The sequence below is a fragment of the Takifugu rubripes genome, chromosome 8 (genome assembly GCF_901000725.2).
Source record: "Takifugu rubripes chromosome 8, fTakRub1.2, whole genome shotgun sequence".
Classification (NCBI taxonomy): domain Eukaryota; kingdom Metazoa; phylum Chordata; class Actinopteri; order Tetraodontiformes; family Tetraodontidae; genus Takifugu; species Takifugu rubripes.
In genome coordinates, this window is record NC_042292.1 from 12,649,088 (window position 1) to 12,669,538 (window position 20,451).

Genomic DNA, 20,451 nt, shown 5'->3' on the forward strand with positions numbered 1-20,451 from the left:
AATATAAAAATGAGGGGCGGAAAATAAAAACAGAACCAAGGTTTCAGACAAGGAATTGTTTAATGTACGCGGAATCCTGAAATATTAATAACTTTGGAATGGCGGGTGTCTGAGATTCTACAGTACTATCGCGGGGTTTCAACAGTGTGGCAGCAGCACAGTACAAAAGCTGTGCAATGGCGACCTCTGATGGCCAGGTCGAGTACTGCAGCTTATAACAAACCGCCGCCAAAACAGCAGATAAATAAATCGTTTTTCTTCCTCATCACTACTGTTATGTGAAAGCAAAACGTTCAGTGACAGTTACTTTACTTCCAAACTGGTCAGATATCATTTATTTCATGCTGAAGATTGATATAAACTCAATAAGAGAAAAGGCTGATAAATACGGGTCCATACAGTTCATCTAAAGCAGTCTGGATGATGTCATTTCAGATAAAAGTGAGAAATTTGTCCTGATGTACATCCAAGTAGAGAGCAGATCAGAGAGATACGGTGGATACATTCGTTCTTTTGGTCAGTGTCTAATACAAAAAAGGTTCAGCAAAAAGAATAATCATAAATAGAAGAGCAAGAAGCAATAAGTGATGGTAGAGCAGATAAGTCCTCCTTTGATGTTATATTAAGTACAATTTGGTGCTGATTGCATATGTAGAATCTACACACTCTTGTAAAACAGATTTTCACAAACATGACTAATGTACAATCTATGACAGCGAGTGTTTGCAGTGTCTCATAATCTCTAATTCGGCCTGTTAAGGTATCAAGTAATAACTACTTTGAAGACGGACACAAATCAATTGAAGTACCTCAAAAAGACCTTTGTTCCTGCTAAATGATTTTCAAAAGACCCATTTTGGTGGGTTTGCTTTAACCTTGGGTTTAATTTAAACCACACGCTCAGTAGTGTCACATCACAATATTGCAAATGTCCAGATTTAACGAGGAGTTCGCTGCGCTCCGTCGGTATCGTCCGTAAACTTGGCCACATTTGACAGTGTGCTTTCTAGTGTTGACACCCTGCTTGTGACAGGAGCAGCATTTTAGTGCTTGTTTAACGGCATCAAACGATAATATACTCCTATTTTAAAAACCCCATTCTTTCAATCAAAAACAACTAAGAGGCAGGTTGTCCGCTATGCAGATGACTAACGCTACTATGTGGCTGATAACCCCACCCCCAAAAAAGAAATTACAAAAAAAAAAAAAACCCTGAATATAGCTTCAAGAGTTTCAGTCCTAAAAAGTAGGGGGGGGGGGGGCAGGAAACAGTTCCAGCCAGAGAGAGGTAGCTGCCAGACCCCCCAGTGGGCCCATGTTGACTCTTCAAAGGCCAGAGGAGGACGACTCGCATCTGGTGAGAGATGATAGGCCCGCGCGACCCGCCGACAACGCGCACCCGCCGAGGGTAGAATTCAACAGGCGGCATCTGGGTGTCTGTCAGTGTTCTGCTGTGTGGGTTTGGCTACACACACATGTGCACGTACACACACACACACACACACAGAAACACGCAGCTTATTAAAACAGACCAGTCAAGCGGAGAACACACAAGACAATTATCGGAGTCAGTCATGTCGGAAGCATCGGCCAACAAGCACAGATGAAAAGAGGCGCAAGTCACTGCCAACCTCTTGAATAAAGAGGGAATTAGCATGGGTGCATGATGGGATGCATGGAGTCTGTACCTTAACTAAGCTGCGCCTATTTACCAAACCGTTAATGCTAATCAGATATGGGAAAGAGCTGAGCTACATGTCAGAAAAGGCTCACTCGGATATTTACAAACTAGCTCATTGCTTCGTTTTAGCTCAGATGCTAACCAAACCGATGCTAACGTTGCCATTTCAGATGGCAGGGTGACCGCAACCGTCGAGTTTCTGGAAAGATAACTTCTTTGGAACGTTACATTCCCGTTAATAAGGAAATGCAACTTAAAAATAGAAGGAGCACGCTCATAAAAAGAGAATTCATCATTACAAAAGGGGTTAGAAGGATTATTCCTGAGATTTTAAGGGAAAAAACCATGCCATCACTGATGCATAGGGCATAAAGTGTTCACAACAGAGAAAGTTTTCTTTTTTGTTCAAGGTCTTCTCAGAACATTACATTCAGTTACATCAGCAACGCCTTGTTTAAATTCATTTGATCTAAAATAGAAAAAAAAGGAGAAAAGCAGCAATCAAGAAGCTTTCCCTCCTCTGTCTTTAGTAGTCTTGGTAATACATCAAAAGTGTTAGGCAGCAAGATACACACACACACACACACACACACACACACTTATTTGATACGGTGTGTCTATAACCCTGGCTGGTGAGTCCCCTAAGGCCAGATGTTAGCGTCGTCTCCGTGGCAATGACAGATGAAAACAGGTCATTTGTGCAACACCTGCTAAGTGTAGTGGATATTTTTACAATTTTTTGGTTCAAAATTCTGGAACGTCATTCCAACACTTGATTACAGCCTCTGGACCCCCTTAAAGCATCTTACAGTGTATTTCTACGCAGCGGCAGCAGCGGCGGCGGCTTCAGTAAAACTTGTCGTCGATGCGGAAATGTGGTCTGGTGACATCGTCGGGATTAAGGAACACCGATATGGATTTCCCCGGGTTCTCCGTCACCAGCTGCTGCAGTCGCTGTGCTAGTTTGTCCTCTGAAGGAGAGATGATGCCGTTGGATGGCTGATGGCCAGGGGACCCGTGACCATTTGTGCTAGCCGTTAGCTCCTTCTTAAGATGGCCCGCCTGCTGGGCTTGGTCCAGAGCCGCCCGGAGGTGCTCGCTGGGATCGGAGCGCACGTGGGCGAGCTTCCTGGCCACCAGGAGCGCCTGGGCATCACTCAGATGCTCCAACATGTTGCACTGGGGCAGAAAGTAGTTTGGGCAGTTTTTCCCCAGGATGCAGTGCGCTAGGTCATCCAGGAGGCCCAGGAGGAGGCGACCGGGGGTGTCGGCATCGGAGCAGGACAGGTAGGTGGAGGGAAGCCGGTCACAGGCCCAGAAGAGGAGGGTGCGTAGGTGGTAGAGGCCGAGGCCCGTACGTGGGCGGGCCAGGATGCGAGCGAGCACAGCTTTGGCTGCTTGGAAAGCTTGAGCCATGGGGTAGGGGATGCACTTCTTCAGCTGGACCTGGGAGGGAGACAACAGACGGCTGGAAACACGCCGGAGACAAAGCGCCGTCGAGGAAAAAGAAAAGAGGCAGAGTCGCACCTCGCTGCGGGAGAACGCCAGCCTCCACTCCCGGTCAGGACGACCACCCAGAGCGGAGCAGCAGGGCAGCAGGTAGAAGCCCGATATGGCCTCCTCCTCCGTGATCTTCCCATCCCAGAAGTGGTTGGCGGTCAGCCAGCCTTGGGCCACGGCGGGCCAGCCTCGGAACGAAACCACGGGAAGCAGGTCGTACAAGACCCGGCTGGAGCCCGCCTGCGGGAGGAGGGGAACAATTCATCACCGTCACGCAGGGAATGTTCCCGGAAACATTGACCCCCCCCCCCCCCCCCTTCCCAGGTATACCTGCAGGATTATGGTGGTCAGGGGTCCGTTTCTCTCCAGCCGATCCGGAGTGGGAATCCCCCTCTGGGGGCTGCGTCTCAGTTCCTCCACGGCCTCGCTCACCACCCCCCAGAACCAGCCTGTCACCAGGGCGGGGGAAAAGTAGCATCCGTCCAGAGCCTGAGGAGACCCCAGGGATGGGATGGCGCCTTTCCCTGAGGGAGGAGAGCAGGAGGAAGAGGGCTTGGGTGGGTTTCTGTTCCTGCTGACTCATGTGTTCCCCCAGGGCTCGTGAGGCCGGACCACCACTCCCAGCTAGCTCAGTTGTCAGTAGATTAATGTGAGCTAGCATAAAGTATACGCCCATTCAGAGGATAAACAGTGCAAATGGCCACCTGGGGGGGGGGGGGGGGGGGGGGGGGGGGGGGGGGGGGGGGGGGGGGGGGGGGGGGGGGGGGGGGCTCAACTCCACCCATAATCCAACTACCTCAAACTGCTTTGTTGACACAAATTCCGGTTGCATTAATTATTCAACGGGATTGAGGAGGAAGCGCAGTCCAATTTAGATGCACACGGAAGCGCACTTAAGTGGAATGGCTTTGGAGTGGCTGAGGAGATTTCTATCAATCAGGCTTTTCTCATTTTGGTGCAGTAATATCAGGGAACAGTCTAGGAAGACGTCCTGTCCACATAAATGTTTCAGTGTTGGTGTTCAGCCCGTCTGAGGGGGCTTAGAAAAACAGGACTGAGATGCAGCTTCAAACTGCACCGTGCCTCGGTTTTGCTCCCTTTTCCACATTTTTCTCCGACTCCACTTGATTTCTGACTTTTACTGTCCCAGGTCAACCTACCCGTATCTCCCTCCTCCTCCTCCTCCTCCTCGGGGGAGAGTCCGTTCTCCTCTTGGCAGCAGACGCTCCATCGGGAGAGGATTTTGGAGTCGCAGAGGCGCAGGCTGAGCCAGGAGTGGCAGGGCGGGGAGTGCCTCATGTCCAGAGTGACCGGCTGGTTGCGGTCATGAAGCTTGAGAGCAGGGACCAACAGAGTGAAGTCCAGGTCAAAATCCGCTCCCTTCGCGTAGTCCCCCAGGTCCTCCGGGTTCAGGTCCAGGACTCCCTCCCGTGCCCCACCAGATAGTAACAGGTACTCATTAGCTACGGGCAAGCGCTGGTCAATCTTCTGGACCAGACCTGGAAGACATGAAACCCAGTCAATCAGCAGATAAACATCAATATTTAAGCTAAGAAACGGCTAAATCTGTTTAAAGTGACCCGAGCTGTCACATGTGTTGATGGGCAGCTGATGAAGTGGGAGGGGCAAGCACGCATCAGTCACGTGGTGCATCCTTGGCAAGTTTAAGAACCGGAACGGTACTTTGATGAGTGTGAATGCAAGTTTGGACAAGTGAAATTAGCTCCCTTCCATTTTATATACATTTTGAATGGTCACTTCCTGTCTCAGTCACATGATGGTCACCTGACCACCCCTCCAGAATGTTTGGTAGATGTCGAGTAAGGTGCTGCCTCTCAATACTCGGCATGTTCCTTTGGAAGTTCGCTTGCACACCCGAACTCTGGAGTTGGTATTTTCCGCCGTTGCCACGACTGTCACTGGCCCGGCTGAAATGCATTGTGGGATACCGAGCAGTCCCAATTCCACATCTGATGCATACTTGATGAAAAGGGCGGAGCAATGGCGCGCCAGGCCAACGCCTCAGCCTGTAAAGCTGTTGTGTTGGCGTTTGTGTGCTGCGGGAGGTAGAGACCGTTGTGTCTGTTGTGTCCTTGCCAAGGCGCCACCGGGCCGTCTGCTCGCCTCAGACGTGCACGGAACACGCAGACAAGCTCGGAACATTCAGACGCTCGGGGAGGAAACTCTGAGATAACTGGCCTTGATTTATGAGCCACAGCCATAGAAATATTGACGTGCAGAATCAGCCTGGAAGGCTCCGTTCGAGAGCGACGCGTTGATTAGCATTCGCCGGCGTGGCCAAAGCATCCAGGCTGCGTTCGACAACGACTGTACATCAAAGAGAAATTACCTTATAGACAATTACAGATCATTAGATGGCTAAAAGAGGACAGAAATGAGCAAATGCAACCCTCTTTATTGAGTCTCAAACCCATCTGCAGCAGCTTCTTCCCTCAGGCCGACGGGCATTTCTCTCCATTCTGGACACTTTATACGAGAACCTCCAGCCTCCAAATCCCTTTATGGCTACTTATCGCTGTTGTAAACTTCCCTGATTTGAAGGCCCGTGGGAGTTGCAGCACTGGAGTCAAATTATTACGATTTTGCCAAGCTTAAAGAAAAAGAGAGAGAAAAAAAATGCTTTGATCGTTTGGCCAAATATCTGCTGGTCTGGAGCTAACGGCTAAGTGTTCCGCATGTGGCAGGTCTGTGGGTGTACCAACGTGTGAGTGGGATTCAAAAGGAACCGAGTGGAAAAATACTGAAAGTGGTAACTAAGAAAATATAGAGACTAAAAGTGAAGAGATTAAAGTGGGCTTTGCTTTTGTTAGCTTTGATATACATGTGCACTGTTTGACTGTTTGACACAGGCTCAGCGGGAGCAGTTCAAGAGGAGAAACAGGAAGAAAGTGCACTGCTGAGAGGCAGAAATCTACTTTTCTCCTTGTGAGAGCTGCGTTCCTTTTCTGATGAGGGCGGCTTGATCCTTATCGGGGGAATTGAAGTTATTCGGGAGCTCCGAGGGCTCTCGTGGTACCTGCTCAAGTTTCGCTTCGCTTGTGTAGACTTGCTGTTGAAGTCAGCCTCGCTAAAGATTGGAATTTGATATATTTATAAAGTAGTTTCTGCTCTCAAAAGGAGCCAAAATCAGTCTTACGGTGGTTAAAAATGTAGACAACCAATCCTGCAGTCCTCCCTGTCCTTAAATATATCGGTAAATTATAAGACAGAAAAAGCTACGAGGTGATGCTAATTATGTAGCCGTCGAGATACAGATCAGCTTAAGGCGGAATGAGCCGTGCTAAAGTGTGCTGCTGTGCAGTTCTATAGACCTCGTCTAAATAGGACTTTAAAAAATGCATGCGATTATCTTTATTATCTAGTAATCAGTTAGGCTAATAAGGGGAACACTGAGGAGAACAAAGGAAAAAATAGACCGTTCAAGATGGAGCAACAGATCAGATGCTAACCAGTGAGGCTGAACCCAGGATTCGCCTGATTTTTGTCTTCGTCGCCCCCTAAATTGGGTCAAAGCGGCGGGGAAGAAGCAGGGTGATAAAAAGAAGAATAAGAGCGCCCCCCCCTCCCCAGCGGGGGCTTCGATTAAATGGAGGAAAACCTCCATCAATTAGCAAAGCTTCTCCAATCTTCACACTGGCTGTGGAAGGCTGAGGCTGGTCCAAGGAACGTGTTCTACTTCTTAATCCAAACTCTCAAATCGACGGCGGCGTGCCGTTGTCCTGCCAGCTAGCGTGTGCGCGAGCTAGCACACACACACACACACACACACACACACACAGACACACAGCTGCAGTGAAGACAGTCCAGGCTGGTTTCACAGCTGCTAATCCTGTAAGAAATGTCTTTGAATGGAGATTTCCATTAGAGGAGCATTTTCTGATAAGAGCTATTTCCAGAGCAGACCCAGTTCTCCGTTAGCCAAGTCACTTTGACGGCTACTAACATGTCGCCTTGGTCTCTGTCAGCCTCTCATCATTATTAGCAAATGGAAAAAGTTAAAATGTTAATTAGCTGCTTCTTGCAGCCAGAGCAGACTTTGATTTATATTGAAGTCCACATGATTGAAGGATCCAGTACGCTAGGAAGGAAGTGGAGGAAGGAAGTGGAGGAAGTGGAGGATGTGATCCAAAGAGGGGAAGTGAACCAAAGAGGGGAAGTGAACCAAAGAGACAAAATCTGAAGTCGGAGACGAGCAGAGATAAAAAAGGTTGGAAAATATGGTCATATTCAGTGAGGGGGCTTTTTTTTATATCTCTTTCATAGCCGGTGCTCGTTTTGGGAAAACAGCTGCGTGATGTTCTCCCAGATGTTTGGTCCGCTTTCAAAAGTGAAAAGTGAAGGTGTGGAATTTTTCAGCATTTCCCGCTCTATCAAATCTGAGCGAGAGCGCCCTAAAAAACAGGAGGCCAGCGTGGGGGAATCCCCCAGATGTAAGATTTTAATAACAGGAACACAAGTAAATGTTGCACCAAAACCCCCTTTTTGGCCAAACTAAACGATGTAAATGAACAAGACTTTCACCAATATGGATCAGATCTGTATCTGAAGCCGCCTCTGCCACGATCTTTGAAGTTAAGGTGAAATTAAAGTTCAAAACCTGGACCAGAAATCTGTGGTTGTAAAGAACTGTGAGCTTTATGCTGCAGAGGTTCTGATTCAGGTGGTGATGGCCTCCTCAGAACAAAGCTCTACTACAACTGTGGAGAACAATGGTCTTAAAACTGCAGGATTCCACCTGTTGGAATCGGCCGCGTCTGTTGTAGCGCAGGATGCTATCGGCGCCGTTCAAACCGACGCTTCTCGCGACCGCGTCTCGCATGCTAATGGCGGGATTAATCTCAAACGGGGAGAGGTGACGCACTCTGCCTGCGCGCTGTTTATGAATTTGTATCAAAGCGGGAGATTAGTTCGAAAATAGAGCTTTGGAAGAAGAAAAACAGAGAGGCGTCAATTGAATCTGACGGGAGGGGGGTTGGTGTCGGGCCCTGGAGTCTGCTCGGAGCACGTTCAAACCGGCGTGTTCACGCTACAAACAAGCTACGGAGCGATACGGCGCATCTCAACCACCTGCTGAGGGTGTCGACAGGAAGCTGTCAGCGTTTTCCAGCTTTTCGCAGCTGCTTTCATGCCGGCTACGGCGCGATGCTAACCTCCGCTAAATGACGAGCAATTATCATGAAGGAGAAAAGCGTCACTGCAGGTTTACTGTTGCACGTGGGGGCGCAGAGGCGGCGCAGACGTGTCGCGCTGGTCCCGGCTTTGGCCGAGGTTTTAATGAGATCGGCGCGGAAGTGCAACCTAGCTCTACGGCGGCTTCATTAACAGGCAATTTATTAGCCTGGCATCCGTGCCGGCTCCTGTGTGTCAGCAGCAGGTGTGTGACTCGGAGCAGGGCTCTCGTTCATTAGATTTCCCAGGCTCCTCTTTGCGACCGCTGCCTGTAGATTTTCTCTGTCGGCAGGTGTTTTACAGTAGAAGTAAAAAAAAAAAAGAAAAGAAAACAAGGAAACTGCTACCAATCAAACAAGCAAATCAAATGCTGTGTTCTGGCTCGTGTTTGCGCATCACAAATTAGCTAGACAGAGGAGTTGCAGGGGTAACTAGCTTCTAGTTAGCTTTTGGACAGATAAAGAAACATTTGGTGCCAGCTCAGTTGCTATCCAGCTAGCTCGCTAATTACTACAGTTGTGGTCTTAAGTCAGCTGGTTATACTGACGTAGCGGAGGGGACAAGTTCAACAGCAAATTCGTGACACTCTTGGCCGGGCCTCCCCACTAGATTCCAGTTCAATCAAATCCATGATGATTAAAACCTGGTAGATCAGCCTCCTGCGATAGTTGGTGGACAACAGACCCTGACGTCTCTCGTCCCTCCGTGGCGTCTCCGCCTCAATCCAGCGGTGGCTAACGGAGACGTTTCCTCGGCAGATGTGCAGCCGCCCTGCATCACGTCTCTCTCGCATTTTCTGACCAGCCCTGTTTGTTTTTCCCGTTCTTTCTTGCAACGCACTGGGGAGCGTCGCAGGTGTATCTTAGCAACGACAGCGATTTCTATTGGTGGAGAGATCCGCATTCTTGTTGCGACAGTGACGTAGCAACATAACGGTGTCTCAGGTAGAGTCAGCAGGGTAAAAGTGCGTCCCTTATCAGGGACGTGTCTTTTATTGGATCCATCATGATGATACCATATCATAAGGGACGGTTGGCCACCCTAATTCTAGGGCACAGCACCTGGCGTCATTAGCATCCATAGCTAGCATTAGCTGTCGAGCTAGCCTGAGCCACCACAGTAGCCCCTTGGGAGTGTGAATCTTCCCGGCCAGATTTAGATTATCTCCAAGCCTCTTTTTTTGGCTAAATTAAAAGTCTTGTTGTCTTCAACCGAAAAACCCTCAAGGGTTTCACTTTGTCTCATGGTTGTAATTCTACTCTCTATTTGTCTATTTTTAGGGGAAAATGCGTCAATCTGCAAATCAGGCCCACCCGCGAAAAAAAGAAATAAATCCAAGAGCGGTAACCGGTACAAACCGGCTAAAAAAGACGTGTGGAAGCTGCCGGGCCCGGAGCGGCGGGACCTGAGAGAGCTGCCGCGTTAGCTAAAACCACTGTACAGCGACCACTTCCCCTACATGCAAATTGATTACATCAGCGTGGAGATCAATTTTCTTGCGTCACCTATGAAATGAGGCTTTTTCAGCTCTCGCCGTCGTCCTTTAATCATCAATAGGTCTGTAGGGAACGCGTCGTCATCACGTTAGCCCAACCAATCGGACAGATAACGGAGGAATGTCCCCAATCCATTCCCACCACTGGAAAACGGGCTCAATCACATAATTTTCAAAGGATCGGAGTCACGTGGAAAAGATCCAGATCACCGATGTCTCAAAAATGTAGCGTCCAAACGTCCAAGTTGTCCCCACATTAGGACGAGGCTTCTCGCACCGTAGACTTGGGGCTTACCTTCCAGGTAAGGTGAGGGGCAGCTGATCGTTGGTGGGCTGGGACAGCAAACCTTGGAAGTATCGCCAAAGTATCGGACTGGGACTCGATATCAGCGGATATGATGCATAAACGCGATCGTGACCCTGAGAACCTTTGGGAACAATGTTGCCTTTGGGGGTTTCAGCTGAGCTCGGCACCAGATCATCTGCTCCGATGGTGACGCGGAATTTTAGTTTTTTTCCTTGTCTCCGGGCAAAGCGGCTGTCCTCAAACAGGCTGTTCCTTGGTAATGTGACTGTAAAAATTCCCTCTGCAGGCTCAAGAGCCCAGCACCGTGGCTCCTCACACCCACTGTGCGCTTAGCTTGATATTCCTAGCTCCAAAAGCTGCGAAAAAACCATCTCCTCTCTCGAGAAAGCCTTTTTTTTCCCACTCTTTTTCCGCCCAGAGCTGACACAGCAGGGGGGCGGCGAGGCAGAGGGTGTAAAAAACCTGCAAACCGCTCATGATTATGCCAAAGAAAAGGACGGCCTTAACAGCAGGGGAAAAGAACATCGCATTTTTCTAGTTTCACACCGGAATCATGAAAAATGAAACAGCTGTGAAACAGCTATAAAAAGAGCTCAACAAAGGGTGATATTTTTATTCCTGCAGTTCGGGAAGGAGTAAGAGAAGATCTAAGATGATCTAAAGTCTTTCCAAATGAAAGGAGGGACAGACAGGAGAGAGGAGTTGGGAGGACTGGGCACAGTGGGGGGGGGGGGCGCCACCTATCGGAGAAGTGCGACTCCATTTGAGCCCATTTTCTCTGCTTCAGCCAAATTTCCCATCAAAAACAAGTGCCCACATTTAAACTGGGATTATACTGGGACCCTTACATGCACCATTAATGGTGGAGGGAAAAAACAAATCGAGGCGACATGACTAGAAAGAGACTATAACACATGTGGTTTAGCATCATCTGCGTTCTGACAACGGGGAAAACATATGCTGCAGAACCTAGTTAGCAACGAGAAGGGATGGGGGGGGGGGGGGGGGGGGGGGTTGAGAATCATTCCCAAACAGGTGTGCCATTACAGAGCAGCTGCCACCAACACATCAACAACAACAACCCTCCTCAGTAACCAACGCAGTGCCAGGAGCAAGGACGGGGTCGTGCCGGGCCAGGAAAACCACGTGGAAAATGACACACATCAGAAGGGGCACCTAAACGAAGGGGCACCTAAACGAAGGGGCACCTAAACGAAGGGGTACCTAGCATGTTGAAGATGAAGTCCTTGGCAGTGTGGACCTCTAAGGCAGTCTGGTCCCCGAAGTCCCTCTGCTCCAACAGGACCAGCTCCGACACCTGGGACGACAGCTGATCCAGGGCGGCCCCGGAGCGGAAGTCCACCTCCGAGGGTTTCTTGGCGGGGGCCGGGGACCGCGGCGCCACCGCGTTCATCAGGGAATCCATCGCCGTGACCCTGAGCACAAAAGAGCCGCTTTTTCTTTGAGTTTGTCGGCGTTTTACAGGTTTTTCTGAAGGAGAACAAGCGCTGGGCGATATTTAGTCTGTCCCGGGACTTATCCTGCAGCTAAATCTGCAACTTGTTGAACAGAATGTTCTTGATCCGTCGTGTTTTTACCTCAACACAGCATCTGCTTTGTTTTAGAGAACCTTATATGAATAAAGACGTCTTATGAGTCAGTCCTGTGGTATATGCATGGGAATAAGACAGCATTTCAATAGCAGCTACGCTATATAGCAACACATGACTGTTTTAGTATACCAGCTCCTCAATAGTAAGAAAAATAATAAATACTAAAACAGCATTTAAACCTATAATGTGCTAATACAAGATCCTGCTCATTACCAATTAGTAAAGGTAAACAAAAACACGCTTTTCATATTATACCTGGTATAAAAGGTACTTTTATGGGTAGCAACACTCTTGGATCTCTTAAAAATGTCCTGTGGTTATACTGGTGGTTATACTGGGTGAGTCGTGCCTTTATAAACTGGTCGATCGCGTCCTTTACTGCAGACAGCCAGGATTAATTTGCATTCCACCAGTAGTCTTCCAGAATTTAGCATTAAATGGCCAGACACACAGTTTAAAGGCATGTGAGCCCCTGTTTACACGCTTCAACTGACGTCTAATCAGGCCCCTAAAGTAAATCATTCGATGGTAACTCGGAAACAAAGTTAAGCCGAGTTAAATAACATGGTATAAACTGTGTCAATTAGCGTGCCTTAGCTGCTAAGCTAATGGGCGAGCAAAACTAGCGAGCCTCCCCACTAAAGTTAACGGCTAATCACATATTTCTCCATAAACTCGGGCTGAGTTTATGCAAATCATTCACGCACAACACCGCATAAACCGCCCGTTCGGTTGCAAACATAAGGCGGAGGTGGCCCCTCGCTCACAGTTAGCTCATTTCTTTTATTAGCCACTATTGCCTAGCTTTACCCAATTAGCCTGCTAGCCTGCTAACACGACAGGTGGGGGAGAGAGCAGACGCACGTTCACACTCGCACGTAAATAACACACGCGGATAAACCTATAGCGACGCGCACACACGCGGTGGCGGGACCGCACGCCGACACAGCGAGCTCCGAGTCGGACTCGGGAGCCCGCAAAGACGCACGACCGCGCTCCAAACCATCCGCAACCTGCCTCCGGCGTGAAAGATCCCGAACGCTCACGCACCCTCACACACCCTTTATCGGCGAAGCCGCGCGGGACTCGGTTATCTCCTGCGCGTGAGCTGCTCGTGATTCCTGCGCGCCCCTCCGCCGTCTTCAGCTGTCATTTCCAACAGGTTCCGGGGCTTTAACCGCCCCCCCCCTCCTGGAAACACCGTCCCAGAAATCACGCTCCTTCCCTGAGGATCTACGGATTAGTGGCGTGGCACGCACGCACGCCCTATTTACTTAGACGCGCGCGCACACACGCACACAGACAATCCAAAAAAAAAACTAAAAAGGGATTTGTGAGCTCAGGTCTGTGATTAAAATTGTTTCCGTGTAGTCCCGGGGTGGATGAGCGTGCGCTGCGGGCAGGGGTGTGCACAGCCCCGGAGCAGAGGCTGCAAAAGCATCAGCTGATCCTGAAATGCATCCTTTATAGCAACCGTACACACTTTAAACAACTAAATGGTCACTTGAAAACAACTCCTATGCAAATAAGCACGTGGCAGCGAGAGTTTGAGGTACCCCGGAGCGGCCATATCCGATAAATAAGCAATTTAAACACAATAAAGTAACAATTCAGCTGAAGGAAAGTGACCCTTCCGGTTATAAATGTCATAATTTGGTCTCTTTTTCTTTGCTAACCCGGGCAGACGCTTGTTGCGCACCTGCGAGGCAACATCTGTCGGTGTTAGATTTATGGTTAATGCACACTTTCACTCTGTGGGGCAAAAAAAGGAGAAACTGTTGTTCCCAGCTGGAAGGCTTCAATTAGAGTGGCGATAAAACAAGAAAAACAATCACCTTAAATGCTAATGTCCCGAAGAAAATCTGGTTCTTACCAGCTCCTTATAGGACAAGCTGATGTGTACGTTAAAAATAAAGAAATAAACGTAAAAGCTGGGCAAAATTCTAGTCGAAGTATGCATCGAGCTAACTTTGGGGCCCCTCTACATCAACCTGGAAACATCGCCAAGGTGACGACTTCCTTTGTCAACAGGAGGATTTGATCCACTTCCCTCGACCACTAAACGTGGCATCTCGATGGGTGCTAATCATTAAAGCAGCTCCAACTCCCCCAGAAGGATCTAGCTTTAGCCCCCCAGCTGGATAACAGCACTCCGTGACCATCACTTTACTCTGTGAGACGGCTGCTGCTGATAGCCATGATGGTGATACGGTACAACGGTGGATCCCCGCAGTGCATCCCCCCCCCCGATGGGTGTCCATCAGCACCATGGAGCAGCTGGGTGTAAAGCCAAGAACGGAGCGAGTCAGGAGCCCCCACGTCCACCAGAGTGAGAGGCTAATCTGTCTGATGACCAGCATATTTTGAAAAGATCGTCAGAGGGGCAAAAAGAGGGGGTGGGGGCATCATGGCCCCTTGGTTTTCAAGACTCGATCTCACCTGACGCAAGACATTAAGCAATGTGACCCAAACCGGGGAAAAAAGCAGGAAGCTAGAGATGTGTGGTGGGGGTTCGGGTTGGGGGGGGGGGCGTCCCCAGAGATACAATTAACAATATCTACTGTATCTCTGATGCTTCCCTATCTGAGGCTCGGTGAGGCGCGAAGGTTGAACCCGCAACTTTGTAGCATTCTGTTTGATACCGTAAAAAAATCCCCCTTCAGTCTGCACCCTTAAACTACCCCACAAATGAGAGGGGTGGAACACTTTAGATCGTTAGAGCCTTGTTCATTTTGAACTGGGGGAACCGCAGAAATTGATTACTTTATCACAGGTGTTCGGAGGGAAGCTAGCGAAAGAGGTTGCTCCGTATGTTCAGCGACAGGAAGAGACGTGTAGATTAAAGTGGAAAGTTTCGTAAAGTTACGGGAGTCCCGGCTAGGCCTCGCCTGAGAGACACATCCGAACAACCACGTCTCCAGCCCAAGGTGACCCGTATCGGAATCCAGTGTGACCTTGACCTCACTTTTGGGTTGACGTTCGACACAATCATACGCAGGCGGGAACCTCTGGGGATGATTTGTAAACGATAAACACTCAGTTTACCCTCCATGTTTGAGCCAATGTACGCTACTGTATGTAAGCTATTGTCGGTAAACGTGGGACACAAAAGTAAAAAAAAAAAAAAAAATTAAGGACAAGAACAAAAGTAGGTCTAATTTGTCAAACGCCTTTCAGAAATTTGAGGTGCACCGCTCAGATTAGCAGGATTTTTGTTCCCAGGGTAAATAAATTCCTGCTAATAAAACTAAGCCACCGTTTTCTGGAGGAATAGTGGTATCCTGAGACGTCGAGATATCCTGTGTGATGACGGGTATGCTCCTCCACTCTGTTCTTGCAGGCACCTGCTTTGATCTCATCAAAGAATCTCGCGACTCTCCCTTTGAACTCCTAACGCGGCTCTTCAGATGTACCCGATGAGGGTCAACCCCTGATTACTGTGCGACCTCCAATCCGGACCTGGAGCAACTCCGATTCCCCGGATCAGTGGGATGTGGAGCTTTTCCATCCGTTCATAGCGACCTCCGTCTCCCGGCCGAGGCCGAGGCCGAGGCGTCGAGCGAGGAAAAACCCGACCCAGAACTTTGCCCAGTTGCTTTCTGCGTACGACGATGCTCCAGCTGGGATGGAGAACAAGCGCTTCAGTGGATTTCACTCACAACTTGAATGCGAGGCGGCTGGGAGCACAGATGCAGCCCAGAGGTCACCAGTAATGGACTCGTTAGTGTTCTGCTGACTTGAGGATCCAGTGCTGGAGGCCGCCGAGACATTCAGCTGTGCAAGAGGGATTTCCTTGAGCCGCTATCGGTGGGGAATCCTACGGAATCATTCACCTGAGCTGATGCCCCCGTTCAACCATCCCTGGCATTACTGGGCCTCATCTGCAGTTCCAGATTTCAAATGTTTGCTGCTCCACCCAGAGTGCACTCGTGCGGATACGCAGCCCGTCAAATTAGCTTTGGAAGAAGTTGGCAGCAGAAAACAGTGAAGAAACTTGCAGAAGCACCAGGTTAAAATTTAGAGATGTGGCGTTTTGAGCTGCTCATCAAGCTAGAAAAGACGCAAACATGTCGACGCTTTTCAGGCACACAGCTGCTATTTTAATCCTAAATTACAGAATGTCTTCATTTTCTTTAGCAGAGTGAGTCCACAAACATGAGGTTTAATTTCCAAATTTGCTCTAACTTTTGTGTCGTATAAGGAACAAGAACAAGTGAGCAGATGAAATCGATGGATTCGGTCCCACCAATGATAGAGGAAAGATGTGTTCTTGGTCAATACTTGCAAAAGCTTTTAAGAAGAGAACAAATAAAAGATGCATTTTAAAAATGTTTGACACAAGCGTTTTTAGGTTTTCACCATTTTTATTTCACTTTTGAACCTCCACAATTGGAACCCAGTAAAAAACAAACAAAAAAAAAAAAAAAACAGTAAAAAGTTGTGAAGCGGCATCAGCCAGATGCAGGTACGGAAGGAAAGTGATAATCCCGCTGTGGACTTATCTCCTATTGTCAGGACAGGGTGCGGCAGAAACAAGTCCGACAATCGCTCCCGCTCAGAGAACGATTGCCAGCCACCCCGCCATCAGAGCCATGCCCCCATAAGGGGCAGCCTTGCTCATGCCAGGGTCTCCTGTCAGGGCCTGGTGGTACAGAGAGCCACAAAACATCCCCATTCCCGCTAGCAGGAGTCCACCAGCCTGCACGGAAGGAACAAAAAGAAATTCTGTTTGTGAAAGGGCAGCTTCCTTCTGCTAGCATCCACAGCTGCTGACTTTGTCAATCAATTAACGGCTTTGTCACAATTATTTCATCATTCAGGCTATTTTCCTTTCTGAGCCACAGCAGTTCACTTTGACTGTATTAACCTTTTTATTCTTATTTTATTGAGCTTTGCTTGAGAAGGAGAAAGAGTTTGTGATTTAGAAAGAGAACGTCTCCTAGACTTTCATCACTCCATCGCTCTTAGCAACTGGGACGGCGCTAAACGCAGCCGGCAGCCTCCGTAATTACGGTGCAAAGAAGCACCAGTGTTCTAAGTGAGGACACGCTGATGCTATCACGCAACTTCAATTTTAAAGAACACTCAAGTGAATCCAGCCCCAGGAGCAGCGATTAGGCTGATATACTCACCACAGCGGGTTTGCGACAATGGGCGGCCCCCAGCAGGGCCAGGCTGTGATAGAAATGGTATTTGTTGGCGATTTCAAATAGCTGGAGAGGGAGAAACACAAATGTATATCTATAAAGGCAAGGTTTAATTATCTAGACACCTTTAAAGATGCATAATTTGCTCATTAAGGTGCACATTTACGTACCACAACTCGGTAGTCATCAGGGTTGCTGCTTTTGAAACCTGGAACAAGATATTGGACAGAATTGCGCAACTTTATCTTAGTTTTTTTCCACAATTTTTAAGCTTTCATAAGTGGACAGGGTGTTGAGGATGATAATCACCGGTCAAATGGCCATGTAGTGTTCATGGTTATTTCAGATTAAGCGGGTATCAGAATTTAATTTTTGAAAGTTTGGAAGAGGAAAAAGTGTTCTGTAGGTGGTGATGAAGGCAAAATACGTTCCAGTTCTACGCAGTCGTGGTCTTGAATGAATGAAACTTAAGGGTGGCGCACTTAATAAAACATGCCTGCTGCATGTGACACACTGTGGAGGCAGGTCACCTTCAACACAACTGCTAACTTTACGTAAATGACAAGAGCCATGTCAATAATCGCACTAACGAATTGTCCAGTGCTTTTAAAATCGGGTATAAACGCCGGATGCTAATGTTGGAAAGCTAGCTAAGTTGTCAAGAGAGTCGAATTTGTGCTGTTTTATGCAAAGGAGTCTGGTGTCGAAATGGCTCCTATGTTGTAAGCCGCAACGGTGGAATGAAGCCGGAGCAGCGTGAATGTGCGAATCCGTACCGTGAGCGCCGTATGCGCCGGCACCGACCGCCGAAGCCCCTGACAGAGCCGCTAGTCTCCGGACGACAACAGACGCGTTCATACCTGACAGTTGCGAGCGTCCGACAAGCGGAAGACAACCATTGTGGTGCGTTCACTGTCTTTTTGTAAGCTCCGGCGTCTGAAGGTTCCTGATTTCCAAAGTCACATACCATTACGTTATAAAAAAGTTTTTGTTCAATATTCGAGGATATGAATATTTTGTTTCTGTGACGCTTACTCATGAAAACAAAAATATTTCGACATAGTGGGTCAGACAATTACTAAACATATGACAGTGACCGCCTCACGTACCTCACGTACCGGAGTGGTCGTAATTACAGGAATCTGCTACGTCCTTGAATACAACATCAGATTACACGTTACAACGCCGGTAGGCTTGAGCCAACATGGCGGATTTCATGTTGCAGTTTCAGTCCGATGGCCAATTAGATAGATAGATAGATAGATAGATAGATAGATAGATGGATGGATGGATGGATGGATGGATGGATGGATGGATGGATGGATGGATGGATGGATGGATGGATGGATGGATGGATGGATGGACGGTGTGTGTGTGTGTGTGACTTTCCCCCTTAGCTAAATATTCCCAAATCCTTTTTTTTTTTTTTTTTTTTACAATAAGATATGGTGTGTTTTGTAATGTGAGAGACATGTCCAGAAAAGACTCATGCCTACTAACTTCTCCTTTACATGAAGGGAAGAAATTCAAGTACTTTTTTTTAAATTTACCCCAACTTTGGTCAAAACAACACATTTGAAATGCATTATTCATAGGAGGGCTGAATTATAGCTGCTATTGTGTGGCTTTTGTATAAATAATTGATATTCTTCACAGAAGGCCTGCCTGTCTTGCCTCCAAAAGGGGTTATGCTTACCTTTTTTGCGACAGCAGTGAATTATAGTTTCGACAGTGTTGTAGCTGTATCGGTATATGACATTTTGCAAGATTAACTGAATTACTTATCATGTTTAATGTGCTCTTCCTGCTGGATCAAGTGTTACAGTGCTGATGTTACCACTTGATGGAACAATTCCCTGCAGAGAGCCCACCAAAAGGGGGTGCTGTATTGCTTTGTCATATGTCAAAGCTTGTTGAGAGTGCATGTGCCTGCAAAGAGTGCACACGGTGCTTCTAACACTCATCACATCGGAATTACACAGGTTCACACAATATTTCTGTGAATTGCAAGGCTGCCACTTCTGCCAAGCCTCGTCCTTAGCTGACTTTGACGCGCACGTTAACAGTGCACATAATTAACACATTTTAATGACCTTGTAGCTAATTAAAAGTTAAGCCCGATGAGTCACAAGTCTTCATCGTCCCCTGTGAGGTGAACCTGTAAGCAGCGTGTGTCTGCATGTGCTTGGCTTCTGAGTTTAAGTGCAAGTCTTTATGCACTTGTGGATTTTTTAATTTGGCAAGGAGCAAGGTAATGCCTGCATGCAGAACACACACAAACATACACACCTGTACGCACACGTCCTCAACCACAGGTCATTCTCATTCTGGCCCACGGCAGATGGGAGAGCAAGAACAACAATCAAGTATGGCTTCACATCTTGTTTTCACAGACAAGTAGCAAATTATCTCCAAGTCCCAGTTGCCGTGTGCTGTGAGCTTCCTCCAACAGCCAGCATCAATCTCACTTCATTCGGCCCGCCCGCCTATCCCCTCCTCTCTTCCCTGGCAAGTGCCTCACCTCTCCGCCACAAACTCAGAGCAAATTGAAGGAAGGCTTGTCTGCGTACGTGGTCTGATATCCGCTGATTGTTTGTGCCGCTGGCCGGGGCTTGTCATGATCGAGGAAACACACAGCTCATGTAAGAGATTAGCCTCTTTAAACGCAGCAATTGGGGTGCACTTCCTTGGAAGAACAGAGATGTAGTTGTGGCGGTTTTACTATTGTTTCACAGAAGATGAGCCACAAAATTAGTTTTTATGATAATGACCGCAGTGACTTCATAGCATAAGGAATTTGTTACTGTCAACTTTGAGATGTGAGGACATCAGAAAAATGTCTTACCTTGTTATGGTGCTAGCAGATAGCCCCACAACTCTCATAAGCTGGTAATTGTTTGTAAAAGAGTGTGTTTTCTGATTACATAGCATCACCACCTGTGGGTCACTGTGGTTCATCCTTAAGCCTGTTTTTGTGTGGGTAAACTGCAATTCTGGATTATCTCAGGTCCTGTACCCAGACTAGTCAGACTACAGGATTGGCGTCACAGATTGGACCAAAGAAATTTGATGTTTTCAGACTCCAAAGATAACAAACCCGACTTTTAGACATAAAGATTTTTAATACGCATGTAATCCATTGAATCCATTCCCAAAGCCTTCCGGTGCAAAAACAAGGAGCACAGAAATGTGGATTGGAACCCGGAACAGTGCTAACCATCGTGCAGCCCCCTGAACATGATTGAAAATCGCCGATGCAGCACGTCATCTGCAAAGTAGCCACAGTTTCACAAGTAAATCTGGAGAAACAGTGCAACACTTGCCTCCAAAAGATAGAAGAGCTGAAGTTTAAAGTTGCCAACACTTACCTGAAAAATGAGATTTGCTACTTGAGTGCTACCATCCAGAAAATAAAACCTGTTTTCTTTCGTACATTTCTAAAGAGCAAATATGTGCATCTCTATAGAGCTTTTCAGTCTAATTCACTGCAGCGGCTTGTTTTGAAAATCCAATTTTCT

At 47.9% G+C, this 20,451-nt stretch overlaps 2 protein-coding genes across 4 annotated transcripts; both read right to left on the reverse strand.

The window, feature by feature from the left end:
* Positions 1-41: 41 nt before the first annotated feature.
* tmem102 (transmembrane protein 102) lies at positions 42-13,017 on the reverse strand. 3 transcript variants are annotated; one of them, XM_011618731.2, is made up of 6 exons: positions 12,847-13,017; positions 11,398-11,609; positions 4,342-4,680; positions 3,512-3,705; positions 3,209-3,421; positions 42-3,127 (listed from the first exon to the last, which is right to left on the reverse strand). In XM_011618731.2, exons 2-6 carry the CDS (start codon positions 11,597-11,599, stop codon positions 2,528-2,530), a joined length of 1,548 nt encoding a protein of 515 aa, XP_011617033.2. In that variant the 5' UTR covers positions 11,600-11,609; positions 12,847-13,017; the 3' UTR covers positions 42-2,527. The 3 variants fall into 3 exon arrangements, with proteins under 3 accessions (XP_011617033.2, XP_011617034.2, XP_029696252.1); XM_011618732.2 differs by having other exon boundaries at positions 12,837-13,017; XM_029840392.1 differs by lacking the exon at positions 12,847-13,017 and adding an exon at positions 12,042-12,830.
* Positions 13,018-16,130: 3,113 nt separating this feature from the next.
* Positions 16,131-17,865, reverse strand: tmem256 (transmembrane protein 256). Its single transcript, XM_003977540.3, has 4 exons — positions 17,710-17,865; positions 17,104-17,141; positions 16,919-16,999; positions 16,131-16,485 (listed from the first exon to the last, which is right to left on the reverse strand). Exons 1-4 carry the CDS (start codon positions 17,789-17,791, stop codon positions 16,342-16,344), a joined length of 345 nt encoding a protein of 114 aa, XP_003977589.3. The 5' UTR covers positions 17,792-17,865; the 3' UTR covers positions 16,131-16,341.
* Positions 17,866-20,451: the final 2,586 nt, after the last annotated feature.

Bases quoted from the DNA above. Each gene is read 5' to 3' on its own strand.
- tmem102 (XM_011618731.2), bottom strand. From the start codon at position 11,599: ATGGATTCCCTGATGAACGCGGTGGCGCCGCGGTCCCCGGCCCCCGCC. The intron at 3,706-4,341 runs GTAGGTTGACCT...CTCCTCCCTCAG, and splicing joins GGAGGAGGAGGGAGATACGG to GGAAAGGCGCCATCCCATCC. The intron at 3,422-3,511 runs GTATACCTGGGA...CTCCTCCCGCAG, and splicing joins TGACCACCATAATCCTGCAG to GCGGGCTCCAGCCGGGTCTT.
- tmem256 (XM_003977540.3), bottom strand. From the start codon at position 17,791: ATGAACGCGTCTGTTGTCGTCCGGAGACTAGCGGCTCTGTCAGGGGCT. The intron at 17,142-17,709 runs GTACGGATTCGC...ATCTTGTTCCAG, and splicing joins CGGCGCATACGGCGCTCACG to GTTTCAAAAGCAGCAACCCT. The intron at 16,486-16,918 runs GTGAGTATATCA...CCTTCCGTGCAG, and splicing joins ATTGTCGCAAACCCGCTGTG to GCTGGTGGACTCCTGCTAGC.